The following is a 21657-nucleotide window of genomic DNA, read 5'->3' as shown; positions in this document are numbered from 1 at the left end:
AAAATTGCCTATTGAGCTTTTCTGAACTGTGTCTATGCCTGAAGCAGAGAGAGCTTCTCAGAGAGTGTTTTCAGTTGTTTATACACAAATGTAACAACATTGGAATGTAAACAAAGATACTGTTATCTCCAGTCTGGATGTGGATTTGAAGCTGAATAGCCTTTCCATAGCTGGACAAAGCGCTGTGTTTAACGGTTTCAATTCTGCTACAATTTTTTTTTCTGGGATAGTAGCTTTAAAGCTGTAGGGAATATTTTAGAGCAAAGTAGAAATGCTGACTTTCAGACCACTTTAAGCCTTCAGCAGGCAAGAAAATATTCGGATTTGACAATACTGAAAAGATTATTGTAAACATAATGATTACAAATTCTCTCTTAGGAGAACATTTTGGAGAAAAAGTGAAACTCGTATTCCATTTCTTTTTTCTAACTCATAATTCACCAATATTACTCCTAGGTTGCTTATATAACAATCTCTACATTTTGCTTTGCTAAACGCTAATTTGATCCTAGAAATGTAGCTCCATGTCATTTTATGACACTTTATAACCTTCTTCCTTAGAATCGCCATCATGCAGGAGTCCAGTCCTCTGCTTTGTGCTTCTTTCACGTTAATGTCAAGTTTTCAATTAAATTAAACCTATTTTCTTTTTCTTAGTGGTTGAGAAATCTATGCAGCTACCAGCGCTGGAAACAAAAACACTCGCAGGTAATTACACCCGACGCCCGTTCAGGAGGCCAGTGATCAGGCGCAGACGGCTTCACCCAGAGCGAGCTCCACTTTATCAAAAAAGGACTTTTGTCAATTAAACATACACTTTCCTATTTTTTTTCCTAAAAGGCATCAGATAACTACCACTTCGAGTCTCAGCTACTTGCACTTGTAAAAATGATGAGAACTGTACACCTGGCATTGGTAAAACCCCTAGGAATGTTGACTGTATGGTTCTGTCCAGAATGTCAGGGCTGGATTTCATTTGGGAACGTCCCTAAGCCACTTTAGCAGTGCCTGTCCTGAAGCCTCAGATCTTGGTGGTTGTCCACTTTCCATCACACGGTGCTAAATAAATGGTGCTATAATATGTACAGTTTTGGAGAACCACTTTGAGTAATGGGCTACAAGGAACCCAAAATGTTCCCTCCTGAACACACTGCAGAGAAGGGTAATTGCAGGTTCCAGAAAAAAAAACAAGGCTGCATCACTTTAGGACAATGGGCACTGGCAGAGCAATGCATACAACTTCCTTTCAGAGCAAGCATGAGTAATATTGTTCTTTTAGCCCCCAACTACACAAACTACATTGTGGTTTTCCACAGCTTCACTGGTGCCTTATATCACTACTCCCATAAGCCCCATGAGGCAATACCTTAAGTTGAGTATGAGTCCATAATTGGCTGTCTAGTATCAGGCTATGGGTTTGCTGTAAATCAGCAGTAGATGCATGTAATACAAATATGTACTTTTCTGTGGTCTGTCCAATGTCAGGAAACCTGAAACAAGAGGTATATGGAGGCAGCTATGTTTATTTCCTTTTTCACAATACCAGTTGCCTGGTGTCATGCTGATCTCTTTGGGATAAGTAGTATGTGAATCACACACCTGAAAGAAGCATGCAGCTAATCTTGTCAGACTTTGTATTGTTATTTTCTAGTTATATTAATGGCAGTATATTATTTCCTTAAAGAGAGGATAGCCTTGGGATCCTAGTAAGGCTTCCCTCAGTATCCTCTGTTCTCCCACTGTCGAGTGTAGACCCCCTACAAATCGGGGCCTCATTCCTTTTCTGCTATGAGCGTGGCTGTGCAGTAGCTGTGCAAGCATGACCATGTATAACCAGTAGCATGGAGCCACTTGTGCATGAACAGCTGCAGCTTACTGCTCTTGTTGGGTCATGCTCGGCAAGATACTGCACGGTTGCACCGATAGCAAAATAGGTGTGCAGCCTCAATGAGAATGTCGACTATCCATTGTTGGCAATCTTCCGGGGATCCATGCTCATCAAGGGGGACCACAGAACTCTGAAGGAAGCCTCAATAGCATTCTGAGGCTTCCCTCTCTTTAGGTAAGTATCTATTTTTTGGACCCACTTTAATAAACTTGTAAAGACAAAGAAAAACGTTTTCTGTCAGAAACCTCTGATCTGCATGCTTGTTCAAGGTCATTAATGTATTAGAGGCAGGGGATCAGTAGGACGCCAGGCAACTGGTATTGTTTAAAACAAAATAAACAAGACAGCCTCCATATACTTCTCACTTCAGGTTCCCTTTAAAGTGATGCATCATAGTCTTGCTTTTACAAAGCATGCTGAAAGTACTGATCTGCAATTACTTTAAGTTTTAATAAGACAATACAGTACTGTGTTATACTTTCAGTTAAACAATCAATTATTTCTGGGCAAAACAAGAAGCATCCAGCCATCTCCATGAAGAAGGCAAAGGTAGCGGCCAGTATTGCTTTTCTGCAAATCCAGCCCACCATGTAATTTATCATTTCAAACTAAAATGAGCAGAAGAGTACTGTGCCATGTTATAGTCGTCGATACACAAAAAGTGGGGAGTCAACAGGATACCACTGGCTCTGCAGATGGACACTTTGAAAACACATTAATTTTTTTGTCACTCACGATACTAATTAGAGAGATGGGATGTGAGAGGATGAGATGTAGGTTGAAACATGGGAACATCTCACTAAATGATGGGTGGAAGATTGGTAAGGGGCTGAGCTGCAGTATGGAAGTTTAACAACTTGATAAGAAAACAAGGACAACTTGGTGTAATATTTTTCATTAGGTAGAACAATTTGGATATGTCAGTGTGTGCTACGCCCACAGAATATAAATATCCAAAGAAGGTCCACACACTACACTTATAGGAACATTTTATTGCTCCATCACCATACACACAATCAATCTTATTACCAACAATCGTTTCAGGGCCACGCAGGGTCCCCTTTGACAAGGCTCAGTCATAACTGTGCCTTGACAAAGGGGACTCTACATGGCCCCGAAATGGTTGTTGGTTACGATCACTTGTGTATATGTTGATGGGTGTAATAAAAAGTTCCTGCAAGTGTTGTGTTCGGACCTTCCTTGGATATTTGTATTGACTATTCCTATATGGTCCAACACCCACCATCTTATCAGAACAGTGGCGTGCGATCCTTTGAAACAACACCCACTGAGTAGACACTGTGAACATGTGGTTATCACTGATATTATAACGTAAGCCTTAGTAGTGTATTATTATTCTTTCCTTTGGGCGGAAGAGGGTGTCCATTACACATACTATTTGTAAGCAGTACAGTACTTTTGAAACAAATGACCAGAAGATATTTGAAAATGCACATTTTGTTTATTGTAACAATCTGGGCCAGTTTCACTCTACACTGCTGTCTAGTGAAGAGTTAAATAAGACTTCATATAGTGAGGCTTACTGGAGGTCGATGGGGAGTTTTTTGTTTTTGTTTTTTTGTGTTTTTTTCCTTCGAATCTGTTCTTCATACCAAGAATGTATTCCCAAGTTATGGAAAATGTTTCAATGAGCAAAAAAGCACACATGTGAGTCCACAACTTGTTTTCTAAAAGATTTCATTAAAATGATTCATGGATCTGTTTTCAGTTTTCAATTGTAACTCAGTCCCAAACAGATGCAAACTTAATAAAAAAAAAAGACTAAACTAAAGCACATGTGAGTGTACAGTATATGTGGGATACTTTTGAACCTTTGTATGAGGGAAGTGTCAGTGACAGAGCCAACATCTTGGTACGTGGAGCTCTATGTGGAGAGGAAGCCAAGCACATCAGGTGACCGGCATTGTGAAATTGTGCCGATGTCCAGCCAACGCAGTTGGCCAATGTCTTCCTTATTAGGTGCAGCTATGTTCTGCTCTTATGACTGGTGCTAAAAATGAAACCAAAGAAGCTCTCTTGTTTAAACAGAAATATTTATAGTTACATTTACAGTATTTACATTTACAATAATCTCCCATTTAGGCTGCCAATACAATTTAGGTTTGATTTTCTGCATTATTGGTTTGTAGCATCGCTTGACTATAGATGAGCGCAGCTGGGCAAGAGCAGGGATTACAGCAAGGTCATGCAGTAAATATTCACCAACCTCATTTTAGAATTTGTGAAAATAGGATATCACTTATTTTCGTGATATGGTCAATAAAAATGAACCCGCAAAAAGTCACACATGCTGGGTAGCTGCAGAGGAAGAGTTTGTGCTCTACTCTGCTTTTTCTTTGGCAGGCAGCCAATCACGATCCATGATGCATATTCACGTTGATGTGCCTAATACAAAAGCAAGCTCTGTACTGTGCTGTTTAAGTTAGCAGCGAGTTATCCCTTTTTTAAACAAAAAGCTGTGGAAAAACTGCAAATATGTTAAAAAAATATTTTTTAAGGCATTTTCACCCACAAGTCAATTTTTCACTACTTTTGTGAAAATGGATGCGAAAAGAATATCAGCATTTTTGCTCATCACTGTCTGATAGCCAGAGATTCTCCGCTAGTAATTCATTCCACCTACTTCCAGAGAATACGTACTGCATGGAGGTGCTAATGGTTTAAAATAAGCCTGAAGTGGAATTAAATAGATAAGATAAACAATTGTATTTATAGACCCAATCCTAAATAGGACTTTCCTTGAATTCCACATCCTTTAATTTAGTTTGCAAGGTTAAAGATCAATGACTGAAGATGAAATTGTCTCACTTGCATATGCTCATTGTAATAAACCTACATCGGAGAAGCAATGGAAGAAATTGTAGTTCCTGCTGTAGGCAGACCACTGGAAAAGCAGTAACCCAATAACAAGAACAGCGTCCGGATTACCTCTTTTTTTTATTTGAGCTACAGCAATCTCCAGCGCTCAAATTAGTGATTGCGTGCCGCAATTCTCATTACGGCCTATGGCAGCACCCAAATCATCTGCGCAGCTCTGCACCCAAATTAGCTGTCTCAATTTGTAATGGATAGAAAATGGAAGCTATTATATTTACTCCTATTCAAAAGATGCCATTTGCCTGTTCATCATGGTGGTCTTTTCTAGTTTCTGAGTCAGAACACCTCTTCTGCATACGTCTTCTGAGTGAGTGACTCAGAAATAATGAAAATGCTGAGTATACCAAATCAAGTTGATTTTACGACAGTGGATCTTTGTGTCAGCACTTGGCTATTAGGGGCTACTGTGTTTGGAGATGGAGTTTAGAGAAGGGTTTTTATTGGAGATATTGGTTATCAGCAATCAGGATATGTTGTAATCAAGGACACGACAATAGTTAATAATTACATTGCAAACCAATAACAAAGACATAGCTGCCCCATGCTAGAATTAGCTAACAGCCAGGCAAGTGGCATTTTGTAAAAGAAAGAAATGAAAAATCAGCACTGACTTCTTCCATGTTCTATCATTTCAGATTCTTTGGTGTTCAGAACTAGGGATGGTTAATAAGATGCAAATAACTTTAAGTTGATGCAGCATTCTGCAAATTTTGTATGCAAAATTATGCAGCTTGAACATGAACCAATCCAATCTTGCTGAGGTAAATTTTTCCAGCTGCATACATTTGAATATGAAATTTGCATAATCCTGCATCACCTCAAAATTATTTGCATATAACTGATCCATTCCTATTCAGAACTACGGAATAGTTTTCTGACTACAGTTAGTAAACAAAAAAGAATAGGAAGTTTATTTAGCATTAAAAAAAAACAGTTATAAGTTGTTATAAGTTATAACTAATTGTCTTACCTCGTTCACCTGTTTGTCGTATTTGTTTAATCTCTGTCATATGTGGTGAAGTTTATCTTTATCGTAGTTTGTGTTGTAATGTTTGTTGTAATTGTCCTCGTTATGTTTCCATTGTTTATGGATTGCTGTTGTGTTCCCCTGGTTGTGCTTTGTCTGTGTCATACGTGGTGTGGTTTTTCTGTCAATGGTTCTTATGGTGCTACATTTCTGCTTTGATATCTGTGGTTGTACCTCTTAGCCTACTATACCCAGCATATGACTAGATATATTAGTCTATCACTTAGCAGTGTTCCCCAACCTGGTCCTCAAGGCCCAGCAACAGTGCATGTTTTGTGGAAATCTACAGAGGTAGTTAATCAGCTCTGCTGAGACAATAATTACCTCACCTGTGCATGATTGTGGTTTTCTGCAAAACATGCACTGTCCGTGGGCCTTGAGGACAGGGTTGGGGAACTGCCTTAGAGTCCATTCTTATTTTTTGTTTGCATATACAGTATGTATATACAGGCAGCATGAGCTCAGTTGATCCCATTGTCTTCTATATGGCTGGTTTAAATCTAGTTCTATTTAAATTCCATTGCATTAGAAACCCAATGTGCTTTTTTGGGCTTGCATTGGTCCTTCTTGTCTCTGATGTGATGTATACAGGGACTGACATCTATCAGCAGCTAATATAAACTGTGGCTGAAGTGCTTATATATAAACTGACAGAAAACATATCTGCCACTTTTTTGCCTTATTAAGCGACAGCAAATTAATTTTTCATCAGTTGCCAATGACATTTTTTCAATCACTTCTATTACATTTATCAAATTTATAAAACGCCAAAAATAAATTTTGCCAAAAAATAGATTTTTTTATTTAACACTCTGGAAGGGTTTACATGATGAGTAAAGAGCACCCCACAGCAAAAGGAAAGTAGTGAGTCGGCACCAGAGCTTGGTCAGATATCTGTGGGAACCAGGTGTGCGCCTGTGCCAAAAACCATATACCCACCAAATGTAGAGCTGAACAGAACCTAGCACCAGGCTGCTCGAAATTCAATACAGACCTTTAATACATCCACAGGACAGACAGACAAGGCATAAAAATGTATGTCCTGACAGCTGTTTCGCGGGCAGTACTTACTTCGTTGAGGCCTCTGACAAGGCAGGTACTGCCAACAAAACGGCCGTCAGGTCATACATTTTAATGACTTGGCTGTCTATCCTGTGTCTGTCTTTCCGGTGGCTGAAAAAAATATCAAACACTTTTCTGTCACTTTTGTTGTTTTCTGCCACTATTATTATTAATAATTTACAGTATATAGCACTGACACATTTTCTGTAGTGTGCATAAAGTAATTTCCTCACAAGCTTTCCTTTAGCAGGGCTCACAATGACATGTCCCTGTCTCAGTCTAGGGCCAGTTTTAGAAAAGAGGTGATTAGGCGGAGCTCATCAATGTGTTTTTAGGATGTAGAAGGAAACCTGGAAAAACATAAAAATGCTTTGTAGATATTGTCCTGGCTGGAATTCTGAGCTTGGCTCTAGTATTGCAAGGCTTCAGTGCTAACCACACTGGTTTATCCCAGCCTTTCCCTCGTTTTCTGATTTTCCATCACTTTTGTTGCTTTGCAGACACATTCTCCCCCCACTTTAGCATAATTACACTAATTATTTCAGTCACTGGAGAACTAAAAAGGTTTAAAGTACTTTCCACAGTTTTACTATATTACAGAGAACAAGTGGAAGAAGATCATAGAGGAAGGTAAACAACAGAGGGCAATATTTTCTGTCACTTGTTATCAAAGAGTCTTATTTTATAGATCCCAAGTTCAAGCTTTAAGTTGCTGGTGATAGACTGGCACATGACCTACCATCTGCAGACTGCCCTTTACATACTGCAGAGCGATGTCTGTTACATATGTTGAACGGAACCAAGCAGCACTTTTTTCCTGCAGTTTCTCTTGGTTTCTAATAGCTATAAGAGTTGCCATGTTCCCCCTCCCTTTCTAGCTGCCCATTTTTTATCCAATGGAAGGTATTAAGATAGTGACTTTTCTAAACTTTTTGAATTACAGTGTCCTATCTCCCCACCCTGCTGATGAAAGCTTTTGTTTGCTCCCTGCTAATGAGTACAATAAAACAATTACATCAGTCCTAATTTTTTTTCTATTAAATAGCCACATTGTTGGCATTGTTAGATTTTTAAGTATGTTTAATGTGTTATTGAGATGTCCTGGGTGCTAAAAATGGTTCCTGGTTCACTTTTAATTTGTTACAGCCGGCAAACTTTGTCCGGGAATGTACCTGTGTAGGGGGGAATGGAGATTCTCCACTGACTGCTAAACAGGCTGCCATGGTTACATGATGCTACCCTGAAGCTTTAGTGCAAAACAAACATTATCTCTTGTTTCAGCCAACAAGTATTATGTTTAGGGGTTCTCTTTGTGCCTAACAAACTAGATTTATTCATAAACCAATTTTGTCTTCCATTTTTTTCGGCTGCCAGTAACATGGCAAAGTAGCATTAGTTTCCATACAATTACATTAAAGAGTCATTTGGATTAGCAAATCTTTGTCATATACATATATAGGGGACAATATATGCACCAGGGCAGCATTTCTTTTGTAGTGTTATGTGGCTTGCCATTTTTATTTAAGAAAAAAATATTCAGATCAGCTCTTGTACATTTTGCTCAGCCCCTGTGAGCATTTTATATACTAAGAAAATGTATCACATACACATCCATGTTGTCCCTTTAGACTGTTTTGTCCCTTTATAATATGTGTTGTTTTACTCGGATAACTAGTGGCTCTGCTTTGCATGTTAAATGTTTGTATATGTTAAATCTATAATAAGGGATTATGTTCATTGAAATCTTAATTATGTATAGCGAGTCTTAATGTGTCCATTAATGATACAATCCTGATTGTACAATCTTAGCACTTCTATGTAATATGATGGACTACCTAAAGTATGCATTTATATTATATTCAGTTAGTTAATGCTTCTAATAAATAGATGTGTTAAGACTGTAAAGTCATGATTATATCATTGACAAGCACCTTAACCACTTGATGACCCAGCCTTTACCCCCCCTTAAGGACCAGCGCTGATTTCGCTGATCTGTGCTGGGTGGGCTCTACAGCCCCCAGCACAGATCAAACACCAGGCAGAGCGACCAGATCGCCCCCCTTTTTTCCCCACTAGGGGGATGATTTGCTGGGGGGGTCTGATCGCTCCTGCCTGCATGTGGCTGGCGGGGGGGGCACCTCAAAGCCCCCTCCACTGCAGGATTCCCCCTCTCTCTCTCCTCCCTCCCTTCCCCGGAGATCGGAGGCTGCACAGGAACAGATCTGTCCTGTGCAGCCTCTAACAGGCTCCTGCCTGTCATGTGACAGCAATCCCCGGCCGCTGATTGGCCGGGGATCGCTGATCTAGTACAACGCTGCTACTGTTAGCAGCGTTGTACAAATGTAAACAAAGCGGATTATTTTCGCTTGTGTTTACATTTAGCCTGCGAGCCGCGATCGGCGGCCCACAGGCTATTCACGGAGCCCTCCACCGTGAATTGACTGGAAGCAGCCGCTCACGCGAGCGGCTGTTTCCTGATTAATTAGCCTGCAGCCGGCGACGCAGATGTGCGTCGCTGGTCCTGCAGCTGCCACTTTGCCGACGCGCGTTATGAGTGCACGGTCGGCAAGTGGTTAAAGGACACCTGAAGTGAGAGGGATATGGAGGCTGCCATATGTATTTCCTTAAAAACAATGCCAAATGCCTGGCTGTCCTGCTGATCCTCTGCCTCTAATACTTTTAGTCATATACTCTGAACAAGATTAGATCAAAACTAGTGCAATCGTGGAGCAGTTGCTCTAAGAAGCCAACCAGAATCCTTGATCTGGGCGTCTGCTAGAGTTTCGAGTTTTGCTTCAGTTTTGCTTGCACTGGTTTTGATAAGTCTCTTCTATTTCGTAGATGCGTGTTAATGTAGGGCTGCAATATCCATTTAAATAAATTATTTCATGAATCACTGATTTAGGAACAATAACAAGGCTAGTGTGTCACCTGGATATGGAAACTTGTTCTACCAAAGTCTCCTCTTGCAAGGAGAAACATGTAGCAAGACAGTATCAAAAATACTATCACTGACATTGCTGTTAGCATTGTCATTTTCTTAAAACCCAACTTACTCTGAGGTTGAACAAGGAAAATTCTATTAGAAATCAGGTTGATAATAAACGGTATAGAAAACTAAAGTGGTGCAGAAAATCCCTTTTGCATCAGTTAAATGTGCTTGTCAATGCACACAACTTGCTTTCTGCCCTCTGTAGATTTAGCTGGTGGGTGGTCCAATCATGTGTGACACATGGGACTCTGAAAGTTGGAAGAACAATAGAGGTCAAACTACATTGGGCCATATGCAATTAACTTTTTCACCTGAGTTATCTCCTTGAAGATAATTTTCATCTTCTCTTTAAATGAACTTTTCAGCATTTTACAATTGGAAATGTACCCAAAAGTTGGTGACAAAGTACTATTACATTTATTTTGAGTATTTTCTTGCTTGTTTTCGCTCAAAAGGCTAATTTATGACAAGTTGTGAAAATATCACCTTAGGGAAAACTCAGGAGAAAAAGTTAATTGCATATGGGCCATTTTCCAAAATGACAGTAGAAACATGTGACTTAAAGTAAATGTCAAAGGATTAAAAAAGAAAAAAAATCTACTTAACCGGGGCTTCCTCCAGCCCCTGGCATATGTCCCTCGCTGTCAGGTCGGCATCTACTGCGCCAGGGCGAGGCCACCTGGTGATTGCACTCACGTGATCTGGAGTGTTCTGTGCCTGTGCAGAACACTCCAGAGCACGTAAGGAAGCCCCAGGTAAATAGATCCTTTTATTTACTTCCTCAGACATTCCCTTTAAGGTGGTTACAAAGGAAAGTGATAGAGGCAGTGACAAAGGTGGAGGATAAAAACATTGTGCACGTTTGTTTACGCTATATATGTGCTTTTAGTATGCAACAAAATACATTTGGGGTTAGCTGCCCTTTAATCCTAAAGTTGAGGCCTAATTATGAATCATTGATCTGACCATTATTTGTTGCAACTATCCCCAGTGAGGTGTTTGTATTTGAGTTGATTTTCTTTGGATGAAAACAGAAAATCCAAAATACAGCTTTAGATTATACTTGTCATTTCTTGAATATTCAAGGATCCAACGGTAATGAACTATAGGTAGAAGAAAATAAGGAATCCTGTCTCACTTTGAAAATTGCCATGAATTGCTCTGCTAATTATGCCTAATTTCATTTGAGGGTGGGATCTCTGAATACCAACCCCCCAAAAAAGTATAGAAAAAAACAGTAGCTTTAATACCTCCAACTTTTTGCACATCAGCTGTAGAGTGGCTTACTGACACTTCTTCCAAATACCTCATTTTAATGTATGAATATGTCTTGTCTTCTTTGTGGTGACTGCCGAGCCCCTTCCTGCTTCGGAGTCTGGCTGTCCAAACCCAACTCCAAGTCACATAATCCCTGCGAAGGTCCACACAGGCTCATCCATGATTTTGAACTCTCTGAAAATGCTCTGGAGAAACTAAACATCTCAAATGGCAAACCCTGAAATATAAAAACACTGAGAGCATCATCTCTTTAAAAACAAAATTACAACACATTCCCTTTAATTGCATAAGTAAAAGAGTATTTTAGGAGCTTTTTGGACATTTGTTACTACATTGGCTCTAAACCTCCTGGACTTAATAACCAAGAGTGTCTTGTTATAGCGAAAGTTTTTAGATTTTCTCCAGTCTTTTGCCATATTGCACAAGGGATATAAGGGGACACTCTACCAGTTACAATAAACTATTCTCTTTTTGAGTTCTCCATTCACGATGTCACACTTAATATGGGGAAATGTCTTTCTAAATTACATTAAAATACACAAATTATGAATCTATGAAGGTTGCTATCTTGATCTAAATTATGCTAGTTTATTAAATATAATGATGATCTTCTGGGTATGATACTTTACTAGCGGCTATACTGGAATATATTTTAAAATCAGGACAGTCACAGCAAAGTCAGAACACTTGCACTGTGGGTGAATGCTTTATGAAGCATTATAGCCAGAGGATCAGCATGACAGCAAGGAAACTAGCATTGTTTAGAAAGAAACCAAGATGGCGGCCTCCATTGCTCTGATTCCACAGGTGAACTTTATTAATAATAATTTAGATCAATGAGCTACACTTTATTGTACACAATATTCAGTTACACTAACACACCACACTCCTTAATAGCATAAAGGACCACCATCACAAAATCATAACATTTTAAATTCATGTGAACACATACAAATACGAAGTACATTTCTTTTAGAGTAAAATGAGTCATACATTACTTTTATCCTATGTTGCTGTCACTTAAAGTAGGTAATAGAAATTTGGCAGAACCGACAGCTGACAAACCGACAAAAGCACTTAGTGAATGGCAGTTGCTCAGTCCTACTGCCAAAAAAGTGTGCAGCAAACAGGGTTTGTGTAAATCCTTTTCAGGGAGTGTCTTTATAAAGACATGCTGAGAATGCCTCATGAAGAGATGGACTAGCCCAAAACCTCTGTCAGATTTCTACTATCTACTTTAAGTGACAGCAACATAGAAGAGGTGTCCTTTAACTGGTTAAATAAGAGAGAGGTTGAAATAAATCATCAGAAATCAGCTTTTATGCAGCTGAATTTAGTAACTTAAACAGTAATTTCATCAACTAAACAATTAGCAGTCTCTGTTTCTCAGCTCTCCCGCTCCAAACAATCAACAAACACTCGAGCGAGAGTTTGACTGTTGCGGTTGTCAATTTCTGTGAGAAGGGTGCAAGATCTGATGTATAAGTAGAATGAGCTATTATAAGGCATATACATATGGAGAAAACAGGAGTGACTGCGGTGTACAACAGTACGTCTGCCCCATCTTTCATTTATTTGTAAAAGCTGTGCATGAGGTGTACATAAGCCTGCAGCTATAAATGCTTAACGGAGGCAGTCCTTCTATTGTTTTACCCACAATTCCAAGATGAAAGCTCGAGATTTCAGTTTTAACTTTTATATGGCTTTTAAGCACCAGGCTAAAGAGCTTCAGATTTCGAGACAATTACACATCTGTGTCATATTAAACGTACGCTTTGGATTCACGCGTAAAGATGGCTGCGGCGCAGTTCATAAGAGTTTACCCAGAATTCCCTGTGGGAGTGGCCGTGGTAGCGATTTCCCATCTGTAACGCTCTAGATGCACGTCAAGGATGTGAGATATGAAGCAGAGGCGTATAAATTCAACACAGATAAAAAAAAAGTTAAAAATAGCAGCCAATCAGAGTGGGAAACCCGCAGAATGGAGCTGATGTAATCTCAGCCTGATCTAGCTACATGTGCTTTTTATTTAAATTTGATATATTGCCAACTAAGTCTTGACATTTAGTGGATCGTGTCCAACATACACGCACTTGTAGCATATTATCTGGCTATCTCAAGTCATGCGTGAGAGACTTGAAGGGTTTTTTCTTTTTTTATACTTGCACATGTGGTATCTAAAAGGCACGCCGGAGGGGGGGGGGGGGATGGAAATTTGCACATGAGACATTTTGTTTGAAGTTCTAAAATAGTACGAAAATACTTAACAACTCATTACCTAACCACTGCCTAAAATGTCTTAATTAATAGTCACTGCACTTTTAATTGGTGAACATTGTAATGCGCAGCAAGCTAATTTGCAAACATGTTCCCGTCTTTGGTGTTTTATTACACTGAGTCTGACAAAGCAGCATAATAGATGCACATATTGCTCCACAGAGTCCCGGGTCAATGTCTAGTGCGTCTGTTCGTTTTCAAAGCGTGAAATTATTTTGTTAAGGTGCAGAGGCTAAACTCCAGGCAAATAGCTGAAGATGCAGATGAAATTTAGTGTATGCATTTTTTTAAGACTTTGATTTAGTACAAGTACTATGATTTAGATGGCTCTAGACAGCCGGACCTCACTTTGCTCCAGTGCACTCTAGTAAAAATAAACAGGCCTGGGCAATCTGATTTTACTGTTTGGAGCAGCAGCACAGAAAGTAATCACTGTGGTCTCTCATCACTCTCATGTAAGGAAGCTCACAGAGACACATTGGATGCAGGGCTGTTTCTGGCCTATTTGTCACTCCAGGCAATGCACCTAATTCACAGCCCCCCCCCACCCCAATACACACATACACTGTGTTCCTCCTTCCTCCCATATTCTGGGAACTGTTGTGCAGGGGATTACAGGAGGATAATTGGGGTACTTACAGTAGCAGTTTATTGAAGTTTGTTCATTTTTTTTAAAGTGTTGATAAATGGTTTGCTTTTTCAAGTGTAGCTGGAGGTTAACGTTATGCTGCAGATGCAGCAACATACATGTAGTTCCCAGACTACCCACTATTAGCAACAGTTTTTATGTTAAAATCAGTCCTTCTTCCTTTTTCCTTTAAATCCATACCCTTCCCTGACTCTGTAACTGTATTACCTATCTAAAATGCAGAGGCACAGATCTCTATAATGTGTTACATTTAGAGAAGTGATGGGAAGGTCAGATAATAGCAGCGTGGAAGATGCTTTTTGTAAAAAAAAAAAAAAAAGTATGTCTTAATATTTAAGAAATCAGAAATCTTCCCAATAGATGTCTGCATAGGGAAATGGAAATTAAATTAAGATAACATTAAATTGGACATAACAGAGAGAAGAATAGTAATGTGTGGCAGTATAGTTACAGGCGCAGTTACAAGTTAAAACTGAGGGAAATAGAAAAGCTACCACTAATTAACTTTCCCAAAAAAGATCAAGAACAAAGCAGCAGACATCATGACAGTACACTATCTCCAGAGAAGTGATCTCAGCTTCTTAGTCTGTACTTACATTTGCATTATTCCTAAGTATTGGAGTGGATGGAAGGCTTTGCAGTGGTAGAGCATTTTTGACCATTATGAACTTCATATGTGGTGGTAACACTCCCTTCCTCTCACATGATACCTTTATTGGTCAGAAATGCTTTACTAGCACTTTAAAAGTGCTCTTTACATTAATACTTTCTTTGTACTTGATTGAGGAGTGGTGTGTACTCATGTATGACATTTCAGTTTTTATAGGGTACTAAATCTCAGTGAATCTGTGTAGGATACCAAATCTCAATGAATATGTGTAGTGAAAAGACCATATAGTCTATACAGTGCTGTGGAAGTTGTCCTTGCTATGTAAATACAAAATAACTAAATAAAAAAAATCTCAGTGTCTGTAGAGTATCAAATCTCAGTAAATCTTGCAGAGTAACAAATCTCAGTGAACCTTTGTAGAGTTCTAAATCTCAGTATGTCTCTATAGGATCCAATTCTCAGTTAATTCTCATTTACAGGACTATGTACTCTATACAGCTCTGCGGAAGTTGTCTTTGCTATGTAAATACAAAATAACTAAAAAAAAACAAATCTCAGTGATTGTCTGTAGAGTACCAAATCTCAGTAAATTTAGCAAATTACCAAAACTCTGTGAACCTCAGTAGAGCACCAAATCTCAGTAAATCTTGCAGAGTAACAAATCTCAGTGAACCTTTGTAGAGTTCTAAATCTCAGTAAGTCTGCATAGGATCCAATTCTCAGTGAATTCTCAGTTACAAGACTATGGGCCATATGCAATTCACTTTTTCACCTGGGTTTTCTCCTAGGTGAAATTTTCAAAGTTGTCAATAAAATGCCTTTCAAACAACCAGTAAGCAAACAAATACTCAAAATAATTTTGATAGTACTTTTTCGCTTACTTTTTGGTATTTTTACAATTGCAAAGTGCTTAAAAGTTATTATAAATCGAAGATGACACATTTTCTCCCAGGAGAAAACTTAGGTGAAAAGGTGAATTGCTTATGGCCTTATGTATTCTATACAGCTCTGTGGAAGTGGTCTTTGCTATGTAAATACCAAATAACTAAAAAAATAAATCAAAATCTCAGGGATTGTCTGTAGAGTACCTCAGTAAATCTTGCAAATTACCACATCTCAGTGAACCTTTGAAGAGTTGCAAATCTCAGTCAATTTTGAAAATTGACAAAATCTCATTGAATCTCTGAATAGTTCTAAATCTCAATAAATATTTTAAAACTAGTCTGAATATTTCCATGTAGTACCAAATCTTAGTAAAGCTAAAGTAGCAAATCTCACTGTATTTGCTGAGTAGTCCACTTCAAGAACACGTATTTTGAGGTTGACTACATACGGTTACCCAATCAAAAGCCATAACATACAATATATTTAGAAAAATAATTGTACATTCTGAGCTGAATAATGCTGGATACACAAATTGAGATTTCCCGTTCGATCCGCGGGGTCGATTGGATCGATTCGATTATTTCCAACATGTTTGATCGGCTTTTGATGGATACAGCCGTCGATTTTGCATATTAAGTATGCAAAATCAATGGCTGTATCCATCGAAAGCCGATCGAACATGTTGTAAATAATCGAATTGATCGAGTCGATCCCGCAGATCGAATGGGAAATCGCAACGTGTGTACCCAGCATTAGACTAGTGCTAACTGCAGGATAAGCTTAAATTATAGTTTTTAAAGTTACTTATTAATTTATATTTCAGTATTACAATAAAGATGTTTATTTATTTTACAATTGTTTAATTAGGTAACTTTAGCAATTTACCTATTAGTACCCCATGTTTACCATTTGGAGCCCGCAGGGGTATCGCCTAAGCAAAGCTTATTATTCAATTATGGTCTTGCTGTGAGATAAGATTATCTCGCAGTGCGGACAGATTGATCCATTAGCTTCTAGGAGTGAAATTTTGTTAATTTCCCTGCCTCTAGGCAGGGACATTCGCTGTGCTTTATTATTTGAAAACCAATGATGCTTTGCAGACTGAATACCGTGGCTGCATTCAACTTTTATTTGTAAAATTAAGTTTTGAAACAACTTGAAAAATAATATGAATTATGTGTGTGGATTGTGGTAGCAATACCAAGTATCCAAAGGAGGAGTCCGCACAAACTCTTTTTAGAAGCAAAAGTGCAGGTTTATTGCATCATCACACACAACTGTGTGATGGAGAAATAAACCTGCGCTTTTGCTTCTATAAAGTCTGTGTGCGGACTCCTTCTTTGGATACTTGTTGATGCTGCCTAGGAGTCCTGCACCAGCGCTTGCACAATAAGGTGTGCGTTTCTTTTTCTTTTTCTGTGGTAGCAATAATTCCTCGGATATTAGTGCCATAATCACTGCAAGTTATGTTGTATTGTAGGCTAAGTTGATGGACACAATCGATTCAGAACGATCATAAAAATAGTCGTCCCATTGGATTTTTGTCAAACCAAAATTTGGATTTTCTTGTTGGTTGTGATAGATAGGAAGCAAAGATTGGTTAGTTGATGGTGTAGTGAACAATTTTTCTTCCGATCAGAATTTCTGATTGCTCGAACGATTTTTCGCTATAAATTGGACTGTTTGTTAGTGGCCACCTTAAGGAGAATGCAAATTTTATTGCCTAAAAGTTAACTAAGCTGATATTAGATGATTATTCAATAAGGATCACTTGAAGTGTACCAGAGATATTTAAATACACATCTTTTATACTTACCTGGGACTTCCTCCAGCCTTATGCTGGCTGTGGTCTCCATCGCCACTCTCCTGGGCCCCTCCGTTCCTCAGATGTGTCCCCCGGTATATATATCTCAGTCGCGGCCAGTCATCACAGTTCACCGCGCATGCGTTTCCTGGCTGCGCGCATGCCCCTGTCACTCTCCCAGGCCAGTCTGCCCCTGGGTAGTACTAGCTGTGCAGACACCAAACGTTCCGGGCAACGGGAGCACACGGACGCGCAGGCGCAGTGAACCATGACTGGCCCTGACTGAGGTATACACTGGGTCATACAGTGGAGGAATGGAGGGGCCCAGAAGAACGGCAATAGAGCCCATGGCCGGCATGGGGCTGGAGGAAGGCTCTGGTAAGTATAAAAGGTGCTTATTTAAAAAAAACTTTCTTTAAGCCGTATAGTATATTTTTTAATTTTAATTTTGTCGGTTTCTGTTTCTCATGCACGCCTTTTTTTTTCCCAGTGGGCCCCGAGGCCTGCATGCTGCAGAAGGAGGAAGGCACCTGCAGGGAGTTTGTCCTGAAGTGGTACTATGACCCAGAAACAAAGAGCTGTGCCAGATTCTGGTATGGCGGCTGTGGAGGAAATCAGAACCGGTTCAGCACACAGAAAGAATGTGAAAATATCTGTATTGCAAGTGAGTAATCCATTACTCTTACTACAATTGTTATGGGGAGATTTGCTAATGTGAACACAATACATGGGGAATATACTTTATATGAATGTGCTCTTAGAAAATGTTAGCAGTACAATTTTCTTTTTGATGTGTACAGTCAGGCGTTGGCCACATATATGTGTTCCTCTACCTAAATAGTCCATAGCTTTCTACAGCCAGTACTAATGTCTATATCCCAGCTTCAGTGCTGCCTACAGTGGAATCTCAGTTATCGCGATGTAGTAATTCCCATAGTGCAGCACTTTCCAGTCCTCAAGTCCACCAACAGTACCTTCTTTTCTGGATAGCTGAACAAGCAGAACCCGACACAATGAAATATATATATATATATATATATATATATATATATATATATATATATATATATATATACACATATATAAATTATATTTTACAGTTTTTTGTGATAGAGGTCCTTTAAGTCCCACCCACCAGTAGTTGTGATGTGCTCCTGTGGGCAACAGTAGATAAACTCTGTGATTCACGTCCTGATTGTGTCCATTGACTATACAATTTGGGAATGATGAACCTTCCGATCGATCAGATTGAATAGTGTCAATGGTGCCAACAGAAAACAAACAATCGAATGATTCATTGATCTGTTCTTCAGATCGATTCCATTTGAAATTATCTATAATTTCTTTTTCTAAAACAATGTGCAGTCCTTATTGCGGCTAACACCTGCAGACACTGCGCTATGACACTTATACATAGTTGGAGGCGTAAGTATGTGTACGCCGCCAGTGAGCTGGGTGCAGGGTGAGCCGAATGACGGCTAACCCTGCTGCCACTCAAATCCCTGGTGTTAAATACTATTCCCCAATAGCAACTTATAAGGAGGAGCAATTCGGGGTCCGCCGATTGCCGGAACCCTGAATAACCCTTACATGCCCCGCGCAGGGTAACATTACTGCTATGGCGGCACCAAGTTTCGGCGCCCAACCTGATTGCTGACCACCCATGCAGGCTACTACAGCAACAACAACGAAGTGTGATTATTCTAAATCAGGTTTTTAATCCTGCGAAACCCACACTCAGTGTCCACCCATCTTGTCTCCCCTATACTTTAGACATATTGTACCTCTGTACATGAAGTGGCACCTGAGCTCACTACACATCCTGATTGCAGACTTGTGAACTTCCCATTTAACCCTACAAAGATTTGAAATTATAGGATTGGTTAAATATTTTACCCCATTTATAGGCCTAATCAATTGTTTTCTTCCGATCACAATTATCGAAGGTTGATCATTTACTAAAATTGCATAATTTATGGGCACCTTAAAAAAGTAGGAGTTGAAGGTTATATCTTGTGATCCAAAGCAAGTTTGCAAAAATGCTTCTACACTTAGACCTTTGTGGTGTGTGAAAACGATGCACTGCATTGTCATGTACAGTATGTCTTTAGATGAGTAAAACATTTACATTTGAAAACTAAAAGTAGTAATGTTTCTAATACTTCTGTTCAATTTTCTACCAACAGCACCTCTAAGTCCTGTTGTGGTCTCGGCAATCGGAACATAAGGGGGCTCAGCTCTTAGCGCTCAAGAGGAGGCATCCCAGGAAGCACTGTCCCTCCTCTCAGCCTCTCCCCTCGCCAGCTTGCTCTTCTAGCGAGGTGAGAGAGGCTCACACGGTTTATCAATATGGTGCTATTTCTTCTGTGGACCTGTTGCAGCTCGTGCCAAGCATGCTGTTAACCCTTTCAGTGCTGTAGCCATCCTAGAGAAGAGAAGGCCTCACAACCCCCGAGAAGTTCTTTCCTTCACTACAATCCTGAAAGGGTTTGCTCCGGCACACTGGACTCCTAACCATCAAGCTGGTTCTTATCAGGTTATATTTTTTTTATGTCAGAGACCCCTGCACTAGATTCTATCCCAGAGATATCCTGATCCTCTAAATAACACCTGCTTCATCCCAGTCTACCCTTCTCATGTTTCTGCTATCCAATTGCAGCCACAGAACTTTTCAACCAAACCCAGCACCTCTGACAACGAACTGCGAGTCCACTTGAGCAACTGTTACTTAGACAACCACATGTAAAGCCCCGTGTTTGATTCCCGCCAGGGGGACACTGCAAGCCCTTGCATCTCATTGTGATTGTAGAGCAGCAGATTTCTTAGATAGTGATGGTTGGGTTCCAGCCCTTCTTTCTGCCAGGAGGAGCCTGACTTGTATTGTGGGGCAAGGTTTGCAGGACCCCCCGGCAGCACAGGGGTTAAACGCTTTAGGTTTTACCACTTAAGAAGCTGCAGTCATTGCGGCCCATGCAGAAGAATACAATATTTTGTTTGGATTTATTGTTATTTTTGTCTATAAACGTTGGGACAGGGAGATTACTTGTTATAAATTTGGGAACGGGGTTGTTCTTGGTATGTTTTTATTTTTTTAAAAGAAGGGAGATGTTTAAAAAGATTGACCGAATAAAGAATGAAGAGGTGTTTAATGCTTGGTGTCATTATTTCCAGTTAAAAACTGATCTGCCGGTGTTTTGGGCTTTTTTTGCTGTCCCCAAAGTCCCTCATCTAGAGAATTCCAAATCCGCCTCCTTTAATGGCAGTTTTATAATGTTTATGTAATGGGATGTGGTTACTTGAAAAAAGCCTCAGAAACCTAAACCACCCATATCATTACATGATAGTCATAACTAATCCAAGCTCTGCACTTAGGATGTATAAAAGAGTGCGTAATAATATTACAGAACATCTGACATATTGGGAAGCATTCCAAGAAACATGTAATAAGGGAATATATCAAATGTGCTAGCCTGCCAGAACAGCTTAGTACAATATGACCTTCCTAAAATACAAGATAATTGCAGGCACAGTGGGCTACAGGTGTGCTATAAACCTGCTGTAGTTCTGGATGCATGCCTGGCTTACAAAGAGGCTCCACTTGCTTTCCTGTAGTGATGTAGTATGGGCTTGCTTATCGGGCTTATGCAATTACTTTATGTTTTAATAAGGTATACGTGTATTTTGCTGTGTTTTAATAGAAGGATTCATGTTTTGTTTTAGTCCACTACACACTATCCTGCTGGCTAATAGTAAAATGACTGTACGTTATTTTCTTCCTATTTTTTCCTATGTTGCCGTTATATAGGCAGGGATTTGTCCTCTCAAGGGCATTTTCCTGCACTCTGGGGAGTGTACCAGCTCAGACATCCTTTGCAATCCAGAAGCCAGTGCACACAATTTTTATGCTTGGGACCTAAAAACGAAAACCCTTCTGCCTTTTCTTTATAAATGTGGCTTGCGTTTTGCCATGTATGCCTATAGCAAGGGTGTGGTGGAGGCACCCAAAAACCAATAGGAGTTAAAACGTAAAAACAAACATGTAAAAGAAAGGTAATCGCTTCCATTTATATAAAAAAAATATTAAAATAATTGACAACGCATTTCACGGGTCATTGCCTGCTTCCTCAGGTCAATACAAAAAAATGCCTTAGCAGCATGACATATAGAGGCGCCTACACTCTACTCCTTATGCTGCTAGGACATTTTTTGAATTGACCCGAGGAAGCGGGCCATGACCCGTTAAATGCATTGTTGTTTTTTTGTTGTTTTTCTTTTATAACTGTTTTT

The 21657-nt window shown here is 39.5% G+C and overlaps 1 protein-coding gene across 1 annotated transcript in view; it reads left to right on the top strand.

Annotated features, from left to right (window-relative positions):
- COL6A3 (collagen type VI alpha 3 chain) overlaps positions 1-20519 on the top strand; it is a 170998-nt gene extending 150479 nt beyond the window's left edge. Inside the window, exons 44-46 of the mRNA XM_068245332.1 lie at positions 658-708; positions 17861-18034; positions 19557-20519. Coding sequence (XP_068101433.1) covers positions 658-708; positions 17861-18034; positions 19557-19597 — 266 coding nt within the window. The 3' untranslated portion in view covers positions 19598-20519. The remainder of the gene's footprint in view (positions 1-657; positions 709-17860; positions 18035-19556) is intronic.
- Positions 20520-21657: the final 1138 nt, after the last annotated feature.

The sequence above is a fragment of the Hyperolius riggenbachi genome, chromosome 7, assembly GCF_040937935.1.
Source record: "Hyperolius riggenbachi isolate aHypRig1 chromosome 7, aHypRig1.pri, whole genome shotgun sequence".
NCBI classification, from domain to species: Eukaryota; Metazoa; Chordata; class Amphibia; order Anura; family Hyperoliidae; genus Hyperolius; species Hyperolius riggenbachi.
The sequence above is the reverse complement of the archived record's forward strand: the minus strand, read 5'-3'. Positions and strand labels throughout refer to the sequence as shown.